The 22111-nt window shown below is 39.6% G+C and overlaps 1 protein-coding gene across 26 annotated transcripts in view; it reads right to left on the bottom strand.

Moving 5' to 3' along the window:
• The window catches only part of LOC144934116 (calcium/calmodulin-dependent protein kinase type II delta chain), a 70864-nt gene that overhangs the window by 36123 nt on the left and 12630 nt on the right, over window positions 1-22111 (bottom strand). For all 26 annotated transcript variants that reach the window (XM_078859527.1, XM_078859529.1, XM_078859531.1 and 23 more), the window contains exon 3: window positions 16705-16764. In XM_078859527.1, the coding sequence (XP_078715653.1) occupies window positions 16705-16764 (60 nt within the window). The remainder of the gene's footprint in view (window positions 1-16704; window positions 16765-22111) is intronic.

Raw genomic sequence — 22111 nt, 5'->3', positions numbered from 1 at the left:
GCAAAGCTGGACTTAATAAATTAGCAAAAATTGAAGTAATTTACAAGTTTGCAATAATTGACCGTGGATTAGTATCAAAATAACAATTAAGGAGAACAAGAGAGGAAGGTATAGTGCCTTTGCAAGAAGAAAGTTCACTCGGTGCATATTGGCAACTGTGACATGTATTAGAATCATGAATAATGACAAATACAAATTAACAAAAGCTGACAAGTGCGCAAAAAAGTGGAAAGATGCATGAATTGACTTATACCGAGACAGGAAAAGGAACACACAGTCAGGGAACAAACGTATCTGAAACATCTTATTGACCCTTAGAAAAGTAAATGTGCTTGGAAAGGACACACAGCTAGCCGGAAATGATGGCCGATGAACAAGGTTGGCGATAGAATGGCAGCCAAAGGGAAGAGCGCATCCAAACGGATTACCACTGCCAAGACAGAGCGATGTGGTCAGATCATGTGTAGGAGTGAGACGAATGGTAGTGGCACTTGACTTTGCGGGAATGGCGATGGTGCAGAGGCCTTCATACAGCAGTTGATAGTTAGTAAATGATGAGTTTTAAAATGTTTCATTTGGGTTGAAACACCAGAAATGAGTGCCCAATTTTGTGCACATGATGAGACGATGTCACTGCAAGGTTTGTATATGTTCACTTCTAGCAGATAGCAAGCTTTGGCATTTCCCTAAACAAATTACTCAGGCGCTGCAGGGATCAAAGCACGGACTTAAAGCAAATAATCTCGGTGGCAATAACGCTAACCTCTCGGCCAGTTCTCCTCAAGTCCAGCCGTTGCAACCCCGATTTAGTCCACCTTTTCACAATAACCAGTCTTTTCTAATCGTGTACAAATGGTTACACTGCACACTGCATAGTTAGTAAACTGTACTGTGGGGGGCTGCGACGACTGGAGTTGAGAAACACTCCGTAAGTCGATGTAGCCATCCGAAATTTCAGATGTGCAACTGTCAAATTTCCTGATGATTTCTGTTCATTGGCCAGAATGTGGAATATATGTCGGCACACCTGCGCACACTGCTGGGATTTCCATAATCAGGATTCACTTCGCTGCCCTCCGCCATTAAGCAAAACCGAGATATTTTGAAACATCTCCAATGCTGAGTGAATGAGTTTAGATGTGTTTCAGAATATTCTACACATTATTAAATCGTTACTTGAATGTCCAAACTTGTGAAAATACATGCAGCTATGCATCCATTACACATTTCTACATCTTCCGCGGAGCAGCGAGGCGTGCTAATCGCGAGTCACATATGCGTGCCAGCGCGAGGCAAAGTCCTTCGGCTAAGTAGGCATCGTTATGCTGATAAAATCCCGGGACCCTTTGTGTGCACGGCTCACAAATATGTATAAGCCTGTGGCAGAAATGCATCCCAATATTGAGAAAACTTAAAATGCACACAAGATATAGACAACTTACAAGCGATTGCATGTACAGCCAAACTGCTTTAACTGAACGCCAAGTCATTTGTAATGCCATAATCTGAGTGTATAATGTGCATTCTTGTGAGTCGAATGAATAAAAGAGCAAAGAGTGGGTAGAATTTCAGGAATAATTAAAATGACAAGCATTTTGCCCCCAATGTACTCCCTTTGAATAGCATAATTAATAATAACTCTGCTCTCAGTCGGATTAATATTTAGGCTGTCCCACAGTGACATGAGGACAAGTATTGAGCAGAATGGTGTTTGCAAGCGAGACTGGAGACAATTGCTCACAAGAGTGGCATTTTTGTTTGGTTTATTATTTTATGCTACCGTTCATCAAGCCAGCCGCCCAACAGCTGAAGTGTCTAATCTCATTGAATGGTGCTTATACAATTGGAAACGACAGCCTTCCGCTCGAGTCATTTGGAGTAAATAAATTCTGAAAATCATATAAATAAAATCGAACAGTGTTTCAACATTGGTTAAAGGTTGTGGACAGGCAAAAAAAATCAGGAAAATAGAGTTACATTAAATCTTTAAAACCTATATAGAGCCTTTAATCAGGAAGGACATTCGTACGAGTAAAGATTTTACGTGAAAAATAGTTGCCGTTAATTTGTGTAAAATCCTCTGCATAGCTATAACTAATCTTATTATTATTTTCTCAGAAACATTTAGCACAATACGATTTGGATATAAGCAGCAACTAAATGCAACCGCATCTCATGATACCATGAAGAGATAGCGTGCATATTTATTTTATGAAGGAAGTCAGTCATAAGCCGAGAAGAGAAAAAGTCCTTGAGGCTCGACCAAAAAGAGGGCAAGGAGTCGGCTGCACAGACTGGGGGGGAAGAGTTTCAGACAATTAGGCCAGCAGAGCAGAACGAGTCAACTCTCATTGAGCAAAGGTTGACTGGGGTTCTCAACAGAAAGTCTGCTGAAGTAGAGAATGCGAGGGAGTGGAGCAGTGCGAGTCGGGAGGGGAGATGTAGGCAAAGGGCTGAACCCATAGAGGATATAAAGTCTGAGTGCAATCTTAAAAATGATTCAAGATCGGATTGTGGGCCAGGAAAAATTTTTTTTAGGGAGTATTGGGTTCATGTGGTCACATTTGAAGGTAAAAAGTCTAATCATGGAGTTTCAGATCATCTGCAGTTTGATGTAATACGAGATTTGGGGAAGCCATAGGAAAGAACAGCAATAGTCTAATCGGGATGTGATGAAGGCACGGCTGAGGTGAGGAAATGGGGGATCCGAGCAGTGTTGCATAGATGGAGGTAAAGAGGTTCTGTAAAGTTGAGATGTGGAAAAAGAATCAGAGCTCAGGATAAATTACAACTCCGAGGTTTCGTACTCTTAGCCAGTTTAATGTCAGCATTTAAATGGTGCACAATCAATCTGGAGATATGACCGAGTGTGATTTTTTTTCCCCGATCAGGTGTAGCTCAGTTTTGACAAACGTCCAAAACCTCTGTCTGTAATGTACAATGTACTGTCTGTAATGTACAATGTACATTGTAATGTAATGTACAATGTACATTACAATGTAGATTACAGAATACATGTAAAATCAAAAATTTATCCAATGAGAGCAATCTAATATTTAAATTAATCTAGGAAGAGAAAAAAAACTTGTGAAGCAATCTCCACTCGTGCTTAACCAGTATATATATGGGTTTACCTAAGAGGTCAACATATATACTTGTGTGTGTCTGATTAACATATGTCCTCGTGTTTACGAGTCAATAGATGGCCACACTCTGGTCCAAACCAATCTTAATATATTCCACAACTCCCTACTGCCTCTGCCTCACTGCACTGTCCCCCATGCCCTATTAGGAACTAAACCAACCAGCCTTGGCACCCCTCATTGCCCTGTGTTGCAGCAGTGGTGGCTGGTTGGATGGCCCCAAATGGGTTAGGGCGGAGAGAAAATATGGTCTTGTTGAGCTGAATCAAGCCATAAAAAGATATTTTCCCTCTGATGCGTGGTCTAATGAGGGTTTAGAGCAAGATCAGCTAAACTCCCACTACATTTCAGTCAAATCTCTAACCTTGACACGTTATACATTCTTGCCCAATTCCCAATTGAGAATGTGTTCCTGCGGTAGCTGGACATTTCAAATTTTTCAAATATCTTTGGCACATACCCTCTCATTATTTTAATTACGCAGGAAAACGTTTTCTAAAATAAAACATCACTGTACTAAAAATAATGTCAGCATAATGTACAATGCAAGAGAACAAGAAACAATGAAGGGTCACCTTTAATTACATCCAGTTGCAAAGTCGTGTTAAAACATGCGACAAATTCACTGGTACAAAACAATCGGAAAGTTGAGTTTGTTCAAACTATTTCAGGGTCAGTGAAACATGGTGCAGTACCATTGTTGAGAACATGACTTAATTTTAAATCATTATGCAGCATTAACCATATTAGCATGAGCAGTATGGAGAAATGACTGCGAAAATAAAATTGTATATGCAATTGTTTAAACAGCATATAAACAATTAAAAGTAATAATTAAAAACAACAAATCACGCATATGTGTTACCGTTACGTGTTAATGCTAGATAGTGGTTCAGAGGAGTTGTGTAATGTTTTAGCCTTTAAGCATACCGATTGCGATATGGATGCAGAGCCCTGCACAGATATAAAATGTCCTCTTACGCAACACTGCTGCATGGGCTCACAAATCGCTTGCTGCACTAAAATTGCCAAGTTGCAATGAATGCATTTAAATTGTCACTGCAATATATTCCAGCGATCAATCAAAGGGACATGCAGAATTAAGGAAACTACTTTGCCTAATCCAATCAATTCCATCCCTCGGATCTACACCCACAATTTACAATCCAATCAAATCTCTCTCTGCAGGCATCGATCGACAGCGATTGGGTCCTCGCGTCAGAACCTTTGGCGGCAACGCGACCCCAGCCCCTGATGCCATCGCGGTCACGGGCAGGGATTCCGCAGCGAAATGGAGCCGTTGTATTTTTAGGCGGCATCTGTCTATGTTCAAGCCTGGGCAGGCTCTAAACAAGGCCATAGCAACCACGCGGACACAGTCGTCCTGTGGCCTAAACATAGCGTTCGACAGCGCTACGTTTTACAAACTTAGTCTGCTACGTAGCACCAAGTGACTGCTTAGCCTAAACGTGGACAGCTGCAATCTGAACAACCGCAGGGAAACAATAAATAGGCACAAGTGACACACACACAAAAAAATCCCTTGGTCCCGAAATGAAAAAATTGTACAAATGGAAAATAATCTACTTTAAGTAACTTACTCATATGTAGGAAATGATAACGACGTTTTTTGTTATCCGTAACCTTTTTATGGTCTCAGTGTGTGCATGAGGAATATTAATAACATTTGGCATACACAATTGGCAGAAAGATACTTAGCACTGTTTGAACTGAGCAATGCTGTCAATGTAAGGAAGAAATCTGTTCTAAAAATTTCACTACAATCCAAGCCAAATTGGGTTGTTGATCAGCATTAGAAATCAGAAGACAATGGTGTATGTCATTTTACGAACTACACAAATATCCACGAGCACATAACGGTGGATAGGCGGGTCAACAACTATTTTTTCTGGAGGTGATGCCAATGCAAAAGCACATGATAAAACACTGGTCATTTTTAATGATGAAAACATAACAGCCCTATATTTAGACCACAGAATGGTGTCTATGAACAAAGACATCTCAAATACATACAGGGTTAACAGTAAATGTTCTGTACATACACACGCACTGTACGAGTTACATACACAAATACAATTATATAATATGGCATGCTGTTAGGTTAGTGATCTTGCTAATCCTGAATTCCCTTGGGCATGAAGGGTGGCCAAAAAATAAAGTGGGCCCTATGCCAAGTTACAGTCCTCTGTCACTCTGCACACCAGTACAGCACACCAGATGGTATTAATAGGGACTGACCCAGAAAGTATTCAGCCTATTTACTGGCTTGGCCTCTCATAGATGCCTCAAATTACTGCTTCACACATCCCTCACTGCGCTTCTTAAGCCTATTACTAACTATGGCAGCCCAATCATTTATGTACCACATGTTTTGAGATAACAAAAATATTAATAAAAAGCAAGGTCTGCTTACCATCACTGCTCTTGAAATGCCAAGTGTTGAATATATTTTAAAAATAAACCCCAAGTGTTTGGCAAAAGCATCAATTTTTGGACCCGTACAGAACAAACGTTGTAATTCATTACCTCATTCTTGCATTCATTAATGTTAAAGCAGCAAACTATTAAATCCTAAGAAAAAAACGAAAATTTAATTTGCTTTAAGGCTGGCTTTCAGAATTGAGCAAATATTCAATTAGAAAAAATAATATTTATCTCCACCTTAATCTTCCACCCCATCCAACTTAATCCATCATCTTCACTTTCTAGACAGAAAGCCTTCAACTTTCAATCGCCTTCAGAGTAGGTATTGGTGTCAGATAAATTATGTGGCTGCACATCTAGATTTGAAAGCTTATTGAAAAGAATATGAAATACGGGCACTGCATATTTATACCAAGACCTTAATGAATTGTTAAAATCTCGCACACTTGCCTTATAAATTAGTGTTGCCTAGCATGCAAGTTCTCATCCTCATAACCTTTCAAAAATTAGCATAATGTCGTGTACGCATACAAACAATGTTAGGTGCTGAAAATGCGAATTTCTTATAAAGTGACCTTACCTAAAAATTATCGGAAAGAAAATCAAAACAGCTTCACCAAATCAGATATAGTAAACATAGCCAATGTAAACATAGCCTAGATTGTTATTTTACCAAATTCCATATACGCAGTACCATGAGCAGAATGATTCTCCTGGACCTAATTCTTTAACCAAAATACGACAAAGTTATGTCCATGGGGAACAAAAGACAGCGGTCAAATTATAAAATTAAATATGCATACTGTCGGAATTTGCTGATGTATAAGGAGTAACCAATGATCAAAATACTGGATGCAGGAGCTCAGAAGTGAGGGATATTGTTGGTAATGCAAAAGGATATTTGGGCCCCCATCGGAAGTGGCAAGGGGCTAGATATGGAGAAACATTTAGAGTAATAGGTGTTGCCAATGTGAGAAAGATGGACTTTTGAGCTGAAAATCACAAGACGAAGGGCCAGGAGATTAAATCAGTTGGCAGGTCAATTGACTTATAGCAGTGAGGAAAGAAAATGAAATGGAGTTTGGATGGATAATCAAGATGGAAGTTGAAAATTGAAATCCACAATAATTATATGTAGAGGCCAAAATGAAGGCAAGGTGGGAAAACCCAAATTTGAAGGTGGTATGAGGTTGGAACGTGGTAGTAAAGGGAAATAGATGTAACAAAGAAGTGAAATCAGATTCAGAGATGCCTGCAAGGCCATACTCTGGCCAGGGGAAAGAGCATGCTCTCATTGCAGTGGTAGCCAGAAGGGTTGAGTTCAGAGGAAGCATGCCAAACCTCTGTGACAAGAGGATGTCTGTGTTTTACTCTGGCAACAAAATAAATAATGAAAATAAACTTGGGATTGGGCAGGCAGAAATTGAATAGGACAAAGCTTACATTGTAGGCAGGTGGATGTGCCTGTGTGGATGGAATCATTGTGGGTTTTACAGCCATTAGGAGAGTATGCCATCTCTTGGATGTGATATAATCCGAGGAAAGTAAAACTTTCAAATTTTATGTTAATAAACCAGTCATTATTTCTTCCCCAACCACCAATATTCAAAAGTTAATCAGCATTGCTAACAAAACATGGTGTTATACTACACTGCTGGGATGAATGTGAAAAGCACTGTGGAATGAAGATAATTTGGTCAAGAATTTGGCAGGTAAATGCTGTTATTGTTCAGCCCTGATAATATAATTCATTCACTGATCATGTATGTGCCAATTACAATATTATCTTGTGAACATTTAGTCTAGAGCAACCATCTAAGTGCCAACAAGAGGTTTCCTGCCTTCAGGAGGGAAAAAAGAACAAGCAATGGAGAATCTTTTTTTCAGACTTCAATAATTTTCTGCACGTGACACCCACACAGAATTACTTACTGTCGATAATTACATCGCTGGGTCTTTCAACGTCCATCTATGGCAAAATGCGCAATGCGATAAAGCCCAGCTGACCTAACGGACAGATGTGGGATTTTACCCCTTGATTCTCACATGGACAAAAGCACTAATGCCTTGCTATATCGCATACATACAGTATTCTCTGGTTTATGATTCTCCGGAAAGTAAGACACACCACAAACCTTTTTCTTAAGGTGTTGTTGTGATCGGGAGAATAGGCTACTATGGAAAGCCATTTTCTGGAAGATGATTATTAATATGCTACTTTAAAAAGGGGAGAAATGTCTTTAACAAGATTATTCTAAACGGACACCATGTTCGTTTGTCATCTGGCTGGTAATGTATTGCTAAACAGACCCATTTTGGGACAAATTATTCTGAAGTAGCTTAAAACATGACTTCTGCAAGACAATGTATTCTCTGGCTTAAACTGAGGGAAAAAAGTGTGGCTTATAATCTGGAGATTATGGTATGTGTGTACACACAGAGAAAGGAGCTGTGAAATTGCGAACATTTGATTTTACTGACCACATGCAGCATAGCGCGCACTGTCACGAGAATATTAATCATATTAATAAATTGAGAAACCCGAGGAGGATCATCTGTGGTGTCCCATCTCCAGCTACCACCATCTCGGTTGAACACAATTTCGCATGCACGCTTCCACGTGCACGTGCTTCGAGGGCATTCTTGGAACTAGGGAGAATTTTGATCAGGCACAAAACTAAAACATGTTGGACAAACCAGACAGCATATTCGTTCAACGCAACAGAGCAATACTGCCAACTGTTGGCAAGCGTCTGCTTAAAAAGGCCCGTATGAGCAGGAAAGTTACATAACACGTACATAACGTAAACTAAATATATTCTTACTCTCTTAATGCATATCGAACTGTGCACGCACAATGTTTATGCTAATTATATGCCATTCTTAGAATTAGGCTATGAAATTAAGGGTCAGACAGAACAAACAAGACACTGAATTGCAAACTAGAGCAGAGACAGACAATACAAACAAGACGGCATGACCAAGACAAAATCATTGATTATTTAATCGAATTGTGATCCTAAATTGAGATACACATCACTGAGGGGTGGGGGGTAGAACGATTCTATCATTAAACATATGGGTTTGAACTCTACAGATATTTTCATTTTGCATTTTCTTAACTGGACCCAACATTTGGACATTGCCTCCACAGGGTTGAATTGGTAGTGCTTTTTGAAATGCCATTTTTAAAATCCATTTGACTACAACAGTGTGGAGAAAATTACTCGCCAGTTTTAACTTGTGCAAAATTAAAATCTGCAAAGCATAACCTAATGCATAGGAAGCAATGTGGATGCATGTGCAGTGACAATTAACTCCAACAGAAATGCTCTTCCGTAGCAATGCGACAAACTTTGCTTAAGCCAATTAAAGGTGCTAATGGCCATGAAAATTCTCTGGCATATGACATTTTACATATTACTTTTTTATGACAGACTTTAATTGGGAACACCCACTCATGTTTTTTCCCTCCGCATTGATAAGTCATATAGGACTGATGTTCAAGCCAGCAACTGTGCAAGTAATAAGAATGAAATAAAATAACACTATATTTATTTGCCTAAAAATGTGCCGAAATAATATCGCAGCATATGTACGATGTGTGACACACGCACGAGATACAAAGCATCGCACGATCTCAGGCAAGGCAAGTTCTCGCATGCCAGAGACTAGAAATGTTATAATAGCACCTTCAAAAAAATTCCACGTACATTTGCTTTGCTCCGCATTTTAACAATGCAAAACGTTCAACGCTTGTCTATTTTGTGGTGCACTTTAACTGTAGAATCAAGAGGTTATTTTTTTCAACGCAAAAAAATACATACAATCAAACTTAGAGGCAATGACTAAAAGAAAAAGTAGGTGTAGCGAGAATTTTTTTTTGATACAGATGTAAAACAAACACAATGTCGGCAATGTCTATCCACATCCCAATGGAGAGGTTATGGGGTGTGGTGCACAATTTCACAAACGTTTCCACATCCTGTGAAAACCGGTTAACAATCCAATTCCGCAGGCTGCTACTGTTGCTGCTGCTTCTCCTCCTGGCGTCGTGCTCTCCTAACATAAACGGACTGAACAATGCAATTTGGGTTGGGGCGTGAATCGGGAAGGGTGGGAGCAGGGGTGTTTGGCAACACAAATATACTGCCCCTGGTTTTTTTCCCACAAGTATGTCGTCTTTGCTTCTGTTTCACCAAGGTGACGTATCATTAAAAAGATGTAGGCGTGGCGACAGTGAACCGAGTTTTAATTACTATTTGGTAACAAAAACTTAAGCTTGTGGTTTGTTTTGTAATAGTTGGCAAACAATATGAAGCAAGCATATATGGACAATCATAATTACTTGACCTTTAACGTTTTTCAACTTTATTTTGTATAAACTACTGTCTTTATAACAAAAGTAATGTTTAGGTTGGTTGGTACCCACACTGGCATATTAACTCAGAGTTTATTTTTTTCTGTTGCCATTAATTTATTTTTATTTTTTACCTACGTGACTTTACCGAAAGAACCAACGAGTATGGATCCTTGCAGTCACGAAAACTTCAAATCTAGAATGAACTCAGAGATCAGTTCAATTCCGAGCCACTGCAAACATCAACAACGAGCCATACCTTAGCTGGCTGGACACGCTTTCATCAACCCACACTGACCAACAGTCAATCATGACTAAACAATCCCTATGGCTGCCCTGGTGGGGGGGTCTTCATCCAGCATTGGACGATAACAGACCTGTAAACAATTGAAGTCAAGTAAAGATTCATCTCCCCTTGGTGACTCTCACAATCAGATGTCATGGTATTATTCAAGAATCGATCTTCCTTTCCCCCCCACTGTATCACTCAGTATATTCTGTAGATTGTTTAATTTTTTCTGTTGCCATTAAAACAAATTCTGCGTACATTTTAAACAATATATTCTTGCATGCACGAATCTTAAGAATGTTTGAATAAAAGATGTATCACATCGTTAAGGACCTATTATTAGCATTTGCTTTATACACATTGATGTTCATTGTAAAATAAATGTATTTTATATTCGTAGCTTCTGTGCGATACAATGAGATGGACTGCATGTTTTACACAGGTCATGGGCAATTCGAATGCATTAGATTGAGGTTCGGAGTGTATTTTCCATAACCCCAATCAACACTACAGCTGCAGGGCAAACGTAATCTTGCTAAAGAGTTGCGACAAAGCAGTAAGGCGATGCTCGTCAAAGGCATGAGTGGAATATAATCACATTTCCAAATGCGAGTCGGGATTGAAAAGAGGGTTGCAGATATTATTTGTTTAGCATTAACAATTGCGTGTAAAAAAGACCCTCAAATAATACGTTTTCCTGCGCATATTGGAATTTCAAACAATACAAAATAAAGTCCTGCCCTGCGGCGCCTGTGTTGGAATGTACAACACCGTGACGAATGAGCTTTGCAGCCGATGCCATGTCATATCTACTGTTGACCAATCACGTTCGATTGCGCAGTGCCATCTGCCAATTGGTTCCAAAGTTTATTAGAATTTGATTATCAGATTCCTCCACTTTTGGATTCAATAATCGATTCGACTAAAATTATTCAAACATTTATAATCAACAATCCTAATTTTAACTGTTGTAGAATATGTGAAACAGGCTTAGATACTTGTGTATTATTATAATGCGTGTTTACCCAGAAAAATCTCACCAAGCCTCATGACCATTTTAAAGGTCCTGCCAAGTTTTCACAGTGTGGGGGGGGGGATGATTGCTATGGTTAATGCCAATTGAGTAATTCTCAAGTATACTCTTTTCTAATTTGGAAAACTGGGACCATGATGCTGGCAGACAATGGACGACTCTTCCTAATGATGTTACGGGAATGTTAACCTTCACTGTAAAGTTGTATGACTTCAATAACTTAGGACTCAGGTCAACTCTACTAACCCATCTGCCAAAATATGTTCATGAGAAAAATATGATGTTTTGAGGCAAGCCTTTCATAAAAAAACCACTCTGAACCACATATATCACCAAACAAAATCTTATGACTTTGGCACTGTAATTTGCAAATTATGTGAGTAATTTGCCAATAGAGCCAACACTATTTTCCCTAGATGATTTCAACCTTGCATTTGAATCTGCTTCAGAACATCGTGTGAAATAATGTTTTGTTTAAATGTCTCATCTCTCATACTTTAAAGTTGTTGTGCATAATGCATTCCAACTGCACACATAAAACAACAAACACAATTTTGAAAGTCTCAGACGAAAGAAAAAAAACACATTGTACACCTCCAAGAATTAAAATCTGACACGGCAATATTTCTCAAGAGATTTTTAAACTTTTGTTGATAAAGTCAATAAAATGCTTCTGCAGATTTCTACTGCTTCTGTCAAGAGCTCAACATATTAAGTAGCGCCAAATGCCCTTTATGACTGTGCCGACATGAATAGCAAGTTTGGTCCCTATCCGATTTAAAATGTCAAAGTTGCGCATGGGACACACGAACACACACACAGCTCATCAGTGTATTCCTTCTACATGGCGCCGAGGTAAAAATATCCTGACAATGCTTCCAAGAAAGCTTTGACAGTGTCACAGGCAGGGCACAGGCCAAAAATGCAATGCCCCAGACATACATTATATTTAAAAATAAAATGCATGCCAAAGGTCTGCAATTCTTTTGTTAAAAGCTGCAGGGGAGAGAAGATCAATCGTATTTCAGAAAAAAATATTGTGAAATAAATGTTGTTTTAATTATCAATAACTACCAATTGGAAACCAATTTACATCTTCATCTTGTGGACAATAACAGAAGCTGCACAGCTGTAAAAAATATAAGTGGAATTACGAGTGCTGACGTGAACATGTTTACACAAAATGCCTGTTTTTACATTCCAAATTTTGGATCACCACCACAAGCAATGCCACATGCCTGGAGTAGACCCTGCTTGACAATGTGGGATATAATCGCTGGCCATGTTGGTAAAGGTTATCTGATGCTTCTTTGTTTTTTTGTTTCCATAAGAATGAGTGGGGGCTGCATTATAGTCGTGGCTATGTGAAATTTTACGCACCAAAAATCCCTTCCCAGACAGCATCATTAACATGCATGTTGCGAGTTGGCGTAAGGACTAAATGAATGGAATTGTTTTAAGGACTTTGCCTCAGGCAGTACATTTTTGGTATATTCTTAACTTTAAAGTGCAATTTATGGTTGCAAAGTGTTGACTTTGTCCTAAAAAAATGCTACCGCTGATGTCAATTATCCATTAAAATTGCAAATGCCCTTGCTTATATCAAGTGGTGTGCAAAATACACCATCATTTGTGCACTATACTGGGAATGTTATATATTTTTAAACACGTTTGTACAAACAACCTATTGTTATTATATTGTACAAATAGGGTACATTTTTCTATACTTCATGAAATAATATAGTATCTGTTCAATATCATATTTCTTGACAGGAGTTACAGATCCTGAGGGGCATGTTGACGATTGCCCTTGTGTAGTAGGCAGACCTTAATTAGGTGCTCATTTGCACTACTTGCCTCATTATGCAAGAAACTCGTTAATTTAACGTTGGGTAATACCGTTACAAATTATTCTGAAGTCTGCACACCAATGTATTAATTTAATTATACGACACTTATCACTAGTGTCAATTTCATTGTAAATTTCTTGTTTAAAATTTCGTGCAAAACGAATACTCAATGTGTCTTTCTCGTGAAACGAGTGTTGGGGGTGGTGCCTATTTACTGGAAATCTGGGCAAAAGAGCTTTACAGCTCATCGGATTCCTCAAGAATAAATAAATATTCTGATTCGGGGCTTAGTCCAGTCTCTCCACAAAATAACAATTGGAAAATTAACAATGGTATGATAAATGCATAATCTGCATATGATCAGGAAAGTGATGTTGAACTGTAAAGTATCACATATTTCTTAACATTCCTTAAAAAAACTAAAAGTCTAGCATTAATTAACTTCTATTTTTTAAAGGTCAAATTTGATGCAGTAAAGATAGGGCAGCAGAGAAAGGAAAATACAGCTCTGCATATGCTCCTCTGGTCTGCCCTCTTGTAATAAAAATATTTATCCACCCTTTATTCTAACGTGGTTTAGCCCATGCTGCGCCCTGCTGGTAGTGCAGACGGGTTAAAAAAAGTGAGGAATTATGGAGGGTGGGTACACGTCGGATGGCAGGAGCAGGCACTCAATGCACGCCTCCAAAAGTATACTCTGTGGACGTTCCGTCACCCTTCAAGAATATATAAAATGTAAAGAATAATAAGACCTGTAGATAGGTAGCATAGATGTAAAAATAACATATGCCATGCATTGAATGTTAGTAGATTCAATGGAATTAATGCGTGCATTTAAATTGTTATTGAAAATGCATGCCAAACATTTACATTCATATTTAAACAATGTACATCAAAACGGTACAGTATAATTGTAATTTAATTGGAAACAAAGTATTTTCAGCTGCCCATTTTGAAACATCGTGATGCAGTTGCATGTCAAGACATTTTTGGTGAAAATGCTTTTAATGAAGCATGGTTCAAGGGCCTGCAGACATATCAAAGATTTCAAGTCTTCAACATAACATTAATGTGGCATTTTGACATGACCGAGAATAAATGAAACAGAAAATGGTAAGTATTTGCTTGTGTACATGTACAGTCATACCTCGGTATACGACCGCTTTGGAATACGATGAATTTGGTATACGTCGTGTTTTGACGAGAAAAAAATGTCTTGGGATACGACGTCTTGCTTGCTAGAACTTGTATGGGTCGGGATGAGTCACCGCGTACCTGCGTAGACCCCGTTCACGACTCCTCCCCTTCCTCACCACCATCCTCGTAGGCTATCAACTCCTCTCAGCAAGGTAAAGTGATGTTAAATTTGATTATTATTTAAATTTATTTATGCATTTATTTTAATTTATGTATGAATTTTAGTAATAAGTAGTGTCTAAATTATTTTATACAACCCCATTAATGTATAATATGCCAGATAAAATATCATTTCTTATACTCTGGAACGTATTATTTCCTTTCCCTTTATTTCTTATTGGAAAAATTAGTTTGGTATACGTCATTTTCGGGATAAGTCCGACCTTCTGGAATTAACGATGTATACCGAGGTACCACTCTATATCCGTATGAAAATAAATGATACCATTTATATAAGAAAAAAGTATGCAATATCTGGCTTGGGATTAATCTGGATCTGTTCATGTGATATTATTGTAACACTAGCTAGTTTGCCCGTCCAAGGACGGGTGTATATTGCAGTAAATCTGAAATATTCAATAGAAAAATTGTTCAGCTCATGATTATTAATGAGGGGGGGGTTGCCCCATTTGGAGTGACGCCACCCCCTCATGGTTACTCTTTGGTTCTTTCGGTAAAGTCAAGTAGGTAGAACAGTAATAGATCACGACGTTTTGATCGCAACACAAGCAATCATCATCAGGTGGGACAACCACAGGGAGGGGTGCGGCATGTGGAGTGACGTCACCCGCTCATGATTATTAATGAGGGGGGGGCCTCACGTGCGGGACACACACACATTCTTGGCTCATTATATTGTTATGATCATACTTTTGTAGTGACATCAGGGATGCGGACAGCACCGGGTGGGTTGCTGTGTGATGCCGGCTTTAGCATACCACAGTGTGCGATGCACCATCATCGCGCACACCCCAGAGATGGGTTTAGTACCAGCCCTAGTGGGGCTTGGTGAGCGCTGGGATAGCACGGGCACCACGCATAGCATGCAGTGCGGCCTCCCACAAGGGGGAGCGGGAGAGTGTCAGCCCAGGGACAGGGTTGCCCCGGGCCATAGCACTCTGGTTGACCACGTAGACACGTGATCTGGAGTGTTCACAGAGAAGGCCCCAGGTGGGGTGGGGGGCTCGGGGGTGATCACGTGTCCAGCGAGAGCTCTCGAGAGGGATCGAGGGGGAGCTAGAACGCTCGAGAAGGCGGGCGGGGCCGAGGGCGGATCCGGCCCCGACCCAGGAGGATATAAGGTGGGTCCCTGAGAGGGACCGCGGTCGCTTCGTTCTACAAGATGGAAGCTCTACGTCCACAAGCTGGAAGCCCTACATTCTACGAGGCATCAACACGTAGCAGGGGACCCGAGTGAGGGTCTGACCCTTCGTAGCTGTAACTCCTCCGTATAGTGGAGTTAGCTGGGTGGTCACCACCCCAGGCTGCATCTGGTAAAGGGGCAGTTACCCCTTTATATATACGTGTTACAATAAATGTGTTGCCTCTCAAGAATAACGCCTGCGACTCAGTTGGACTCACTACACTTTTACTGGCACGACTACACTGTGTAACAAAAAAAATTGTTCCTGGGTACTAAGTGTTATTTCCTAATTGCTTCTGTTTCAAAAGTACAGAAAACGGCTATTATTCCCCACAACCTTTGCTTTTGTGACCAGGACAGTGACATTTTTAAATGTACCTATTTGCAATGAGAAAACGTGTGCATTTGTGTATTTTGTTCACGTAAAGTCCTGGTAACAAAAGCAAAGTGTGTGGGGAAATTAGCCATTTTCTATACTTTTTAGGCATAAGCAATTAAAAAATAACATATTCTTGGGTCTTTTGGTGAAGTCACATAGATAGGTTCAAAGAAAATAACAAAAAATAACAAAAAACTACGACGTTTCGATCGCAACACAAGAAGTCGTCTTCAGGAAAAGTTAGTTTGTTATTTTCTTTGAACTTATCTAAGTGAATTTACCGAAAGACCCAAGAATATCAATTCCTGCAGTCCCGAAAGCTTTACGTCAAGATTAAAAAAATAACACTGAGAAAAAAAAATTGTGTTACATAGTGCTATCAGTTAAAAAATCTTGCACACGTGCAAATATGTAACCAGAAATTCTAGTTTAAAAAAGGCAGCACGATATGCAGCACACATACACGATATGCCTGGGAGACAATTATTGGTTTGTTCATTATGTGTCCTACTTGCCCGTTCATAGGGTGCATGTTCATTTGGTCAAGGATGTCCTGCAGGTCAGTGCCAAATGTCATGGACAAAGTGTCCGAGACATGCGAGCTTGTAATGTACTTCAAACATTATGGAGGGCGCAATGACTCACCGATGTTGGAGTGCTTCAGCAGACGGCAAATCCGAGCTTCCCTCTCCAGTTTTTGGTGATCTGTAATTAGAAAACGTAAACAACCAAAACAAGAAATAAACTCCAGTTATTCAGTGCAGTATTGTAACATTTGTAAGGAGTATACCATGCATCATTTGCACCTTTTTTTTTTTACACAGTGGGCGCTGAAATGAAAGAAGACTCTCGATGATCCGCATGCGGTTTATCCGATTTGAGGATTAACCGCACACCTGAGATTGACAAAAATGAATAACTCATGGAATTTCCCTTAAGCCCAAATGAATAATCTAAAAACAGAAACAGTGTTATTCTTGGAAATATTTATTGCAAGTGATGTGCTTTAACTGAAGCAATATGTGCTCTGGTTAATCCGAAATCCACGTGATCCGCCTCTACAGTACAGTAGTTGCATATATTTACAAGTGGGTAGAGTTTGATTGATTTTGATTGGCGTGGCTCTGCTGTCCACTTAGTGGGCAGTCTTCTGCGCAGGAGCAGTAAAGTGTTATCACCGAGCACGCGCTTCAATCGGTCGATCGTTAGTATTCCTTCTAAATCGAAAGAGTAACAATCAATATTGTCAGTTGTGCTTCATCTTGAGTGATGTATCCGATCATTTATTTTGTGAGTTTTAACTTACGAAACTGTTCGATGGCAAAGACACTTAAATATACTTTATACATTTATTAGTAGTTTTTGGCATAGAGATCCGAGGAAAATTATTTAGTTTGTATTATCCACGATTTTTAATTATCCACGGCCGTCCTCCATCATAAATGCGAAGAATCGAGTCTACTGTATTTGAAAATAACAATGGCAACATAAAATGCATTTTAAGTCTAAAGTACAACCAGTAACAAAGACAATTTTACGTACAGTGAATGTAGATTGCCTTTTTAAATCACACTGTTAAAAATACATTTTAAAACACATTTGAATAGTCCTTTGAAACTCCTGCTGGATGTAGATCTCGGGACGCAGGGTCAGTTGGTTGCGAGTTGTTTGACCATAGTTCACCAAGCTGGTGAAGCGGGAAACGTTCAGCTATCACTCGCCACTGATGTTAGCCTTGGCCAGGAATTGAACTAAGGTCGCTGGGTTCATTGCACAGTATGCAATCCAGTGACCTTTAATCTTCCCAAAACACCAATGCTAGTAATATGAATATTACTAGTAGTAATATTAAAGATGTATTGAGCTCCTGCCCATAATGCTATTGCTACTTTATTGCAGATCCAACCTAAAACTCCAGCTGGATGCTAATAAGGGCTGAACCAGCCATTATATAACCTTGATTGCTCCCGACCATTCTCAGATTCCCCCATATTCTCCACAGAGGCCTCAATATCCTGGCCGCATTTAATCACATAGTGCTGTAATTTTAATTAATCATCACAGCAATTCAGTGTGCATTATACATAGGTACTTTAAAAAAGAAACTCAAAAGTAAGAAAAAAAGTTAAAAGTATAAAAAGGAAACTTTGATATAACTGGCCCATTACCTAACCTTGACATTTTGGTTCGGCATTTTGGTTTGGCAGATGGCAAGATCCCGAGTGCCAGCAAAGGTACCCCATTTGTACAAGATGGCCTACGATAGCTTTACAGCTACAGTAAATCACAGGGGCAAGTTTGTATGTCACCAGAAGCATGCAATGCAACCTAATTCAGGCCGCGCTGCAGACGTGTATGGCCGTCATTGGCTACAGTATGCTGTGTTCAAGGTGCTGTGCGCTGCATTTTAATGCGCCGCACTCAACGGTTGCAGCCACAGTAAACAGCAATAGCGTTACGAGAAAAGAACCGCCACTCCCTCTCTCCCAATTATTAGCATTTCATGCCGGGTAACCAATGCAAAGATTTGCAATAAATTACAGCCCCTTTAGATGCAGATTACTTGCAAAAGAGTGCCTGGCAGAAATGTTTGTTGAAAGATAACCAGTAACCGTGGTTAAGCAGACTATAAATTCTGCACACTGCAAATTATACAGGAATGAATGTCAACAGGAACCTGCGTCTTTAAATGAGATAAACAGTGCACCATTTCATTATCACTCTGTATTAAAGTGGTCCAAAAAGGCATTGATTTATCACTGAGTGACAACATTTATTGTAGGGCAAAGAAAAAACAAAATGCAATGAAACGCCATCTATAACTGTTGAATCTTCATGACATGCTTGTTTTTGCACCTTAAAATAGCCTTTTATAAGCCCCGGCACAACTGTTACATAAAACTGTTTATCAAAGACACCCTTTGAAATATAGTAAATACAGGGCATAATTCCAGAATGCAAACTAGTACTAGCAAAATAGGAACGGAAAGATGCTGGCACCCTGGGGGGGAAAGGTTAGGGGGCTTCTTTCGCAGCCTGAACTGAAGATAGGATGCCAGAGTGAGTCAGCCATGAACTGCTGGGCATCATGCCTACAGCAAAAACACCGCATACAGTCGCCAAGTGCCTCAACACCCATTTTGTTGAAGAAACTCGCGTCCCAGCATGGCTCGATGGCCTAAAAGCAAACATACTTTTCCTGCTTTTGACCAATCCAACCGGAAGGCACCTGATCGTCAGATCCGGAATGCGAAACAGATACACACTCTTTGGTTTTTCGGTAAAGTCACGTGGGCAAAAAATAAAATAAAATAAATAATTTAGTTTCCATTTATTATATTTTTTACCTACGTGACTTTACCGAAAAAACCAAAGAGTATGAATCCTTGCAGTCACGAAAGCTTCAAATCTAGAAAGATACATTTTGCGAAAGAAAAACTAAACACGGTCATTGCAAAAAAACAGGTAGTTAATGGCACTCATGTTAGCCTTGGCAAGTGTTACAGAATCCATTGTTGTAGTGCTATGTTCCTACACCAATGCTCCAACATCACTAACCCGCAAAGACCATCGAGAAAAAGTCATCAGCCATGACCTGCTGGATAAATCCCTCCCTGAGCTGCTGTCATTTATCTCAATGCTATGTAAAAATTGGCTGCACAAAAGCTGATTTCATCGCTCCATCTCCTCAGTGGACATCCTCTCGGATGCGTTACATTGCTTGGCACCACTGTTACTATTCTTGACCAACGGTCATCAACCCTTCTTGCGACGTTCCTTCCTATGTCCATTTTCTTAACAAATTTGATTTGTGTAAAATTACCTGCGTATGCATAAAACAAAAGTATGGTCAAATAGTCAAATAACCCTCCATGATACGCACGGCATGGAGATATCCTCATGCAGTCGTGGATTCACAAGAATGGACTGTACATGTATTATTTGTCTTTTGGTTGGCTAAATGTTGTATTAAACGAGGCAAAAAAAACCCTTAATCCATCTCGCAACATAGAACAAGCCACATCAACAACGAGGTGTCTGCAAAAGTACACGCAGTGGTTATAGAGTCTGCTAATACTGAGAAATGTTTACAACAGTGTTTTCTGCTCCATTACCCGAGGTGACCAATCAGGCTGAGAGGAAACCGTGTGGCCTGCGATAACCGCATTGCAAGACAATCAGTAAACTGTAAGAAGGGGCCCAACCCAAGCCAACATTTCACCAGTAAACACACCTAAAAGCTTCAAATAAAACGAATGAGATAATCTTCATGCAACAAACAAACGATCAATGCATCGGCGATCAGGCCTTTGAAGATATTTATTTCGCCTTTAAGAAATTGATTTGCTGTTGAGTTGATATCAGATTGAATAATCAAAGTGGCATTTAATGGCTGTAAAATCAGCCGATATCTATTTTCCCCACTTCACAGTATGTACAAACATTTTATAACATGTGCTTTAAAGAAGTACAAATTATTAAATTTGCCCAAGGTTAAAAACGAATGATACCACACTTCCAGATAGAGGCCTCCCCCTCAACCCTGTCCATCAGGGGAGTTGTTTGACCATACTTCACCATGACAGTCAGTGCAGACTGGTGAAAAGGAAGCCTAGAACGGGTTCAGATATCCATCCCTACTGTGCGAGCCATAGCAAGAAACAGCACGAACAACTGTGATACCACTCTTCCACATTATACTTATTGAAAGCATCTTTTAATGTTATTTTAATAGATACAATATACAGAACATATAACAACAAAGTAGAGCTTTGTTGTTATACATGCACTGCTGGATTAAGCCTCCCCACTTCCTGTTGGTCATGAGGATTGTTTGACCATATTCCACCATGCTGGTCAGTGTGGGTTGGTGAGTGGGGAACCCAGGAACAGTACAGATATCACTCACCACTGATGTCAGACATGGTGGGAATAAAACGCAAATCATCAGGGACCACTGTAGCATCACTTCCCTTTACCCCATATACAAAGCATAACGTCGCAAAAATGTGATAACAGTGCGCAGCAGAATCTGCTAAAACAGTACCAAATATAAATAAACATAACTACAGAATTAAAGTTTTAAAAAATGCAAAAGAGGATGCATCTAAATTATACGGTAGGACTTGGAATATAGAAATGTACACACCAAGTGAAGTGGGACAGCAATAAATGGTGCTTCAAGTGGGCACAATATGAACTCGGGCTCAAAGGTAGAGATTCTTGCCATTTCCGCTGGACAGCTTGTATATCTGACCAATTAGCGAGACGTGTCGTACAGGTTAACAATGCCATTTTGTGTTCTCTCTGCACCATTTACACTTCAGTATGGTTAAAAATTGCACTGCACCAATTGGAGGTGGTTTTGGTAGCATTTGGTATGATCCAACACTTATACTGCAAGGGCCTCACTCAAATGGACTGCTCCAAAATAAACAATTGATGACAAAATGAAAGAATTACCGCAAACTACAAATTATATTTAAATTGGCCGTTGGTTATAGCGAGAGAGAAAAAACCTTGCATCCCCGATCAGAATTAAATATGAAGAAGACACAGGACTGTGAAGAGCACAAAACGAGGGGAGCACAATGATTTCTATTTTAGTACCATCACTATTACACTGTGTTCCCTTTGAGTGGTGGCGGAGTGGTCAAACTGTGCTTTGAACCTGGCTACAGAGTTCAATTCTCAACCACAGGTTACATCAGTAGGTGGTGAATGATATTCGAATTGATCCTGCCCCCACCCAGCCAACTTCACTAACCTACACTGACTGGCATGGTGAAGTATGGTCAAAAAACCCCAATGGCCATGCAGTGAGCTATTTTCAGCCAGCAGGGAATTGACAAAGGTAAGATATTTTTTTAAGCTACAATTGCTCTCTTTATTCATGAGGTTATTGTAAACTCGAAACAATAGATTACGCAACAATAATAATAATAATCTTCAGCCGTTAATTAATGCAGAGCTTAAGATCTTTCCACTCTATATTGGACATGGGGATTATTTGGACCATACTTCACCACAATGGTCAATGCAGGTTGGTGAA

Source organism: Lampetra fluviatilis, chromosome 9 (genome assembly GCF_964198595.1).
Source record: "Lampetra fluviatilis chromosome 9, kcLamFluv1.1, whole genome shotgun sequence".
Lineage (NCBI taxonomy): Eukaryota > Metazoa > Chordata > Hyperoartia > Petromyzontiformes > Petromyzontidae > Lampetra > Lampetra fluviatilis.
The sequence above is the reverse complement of the archived record's forward strand: the minus strand, read 5'-3'. Positions and strand labels throughout refer to the sequence as shown.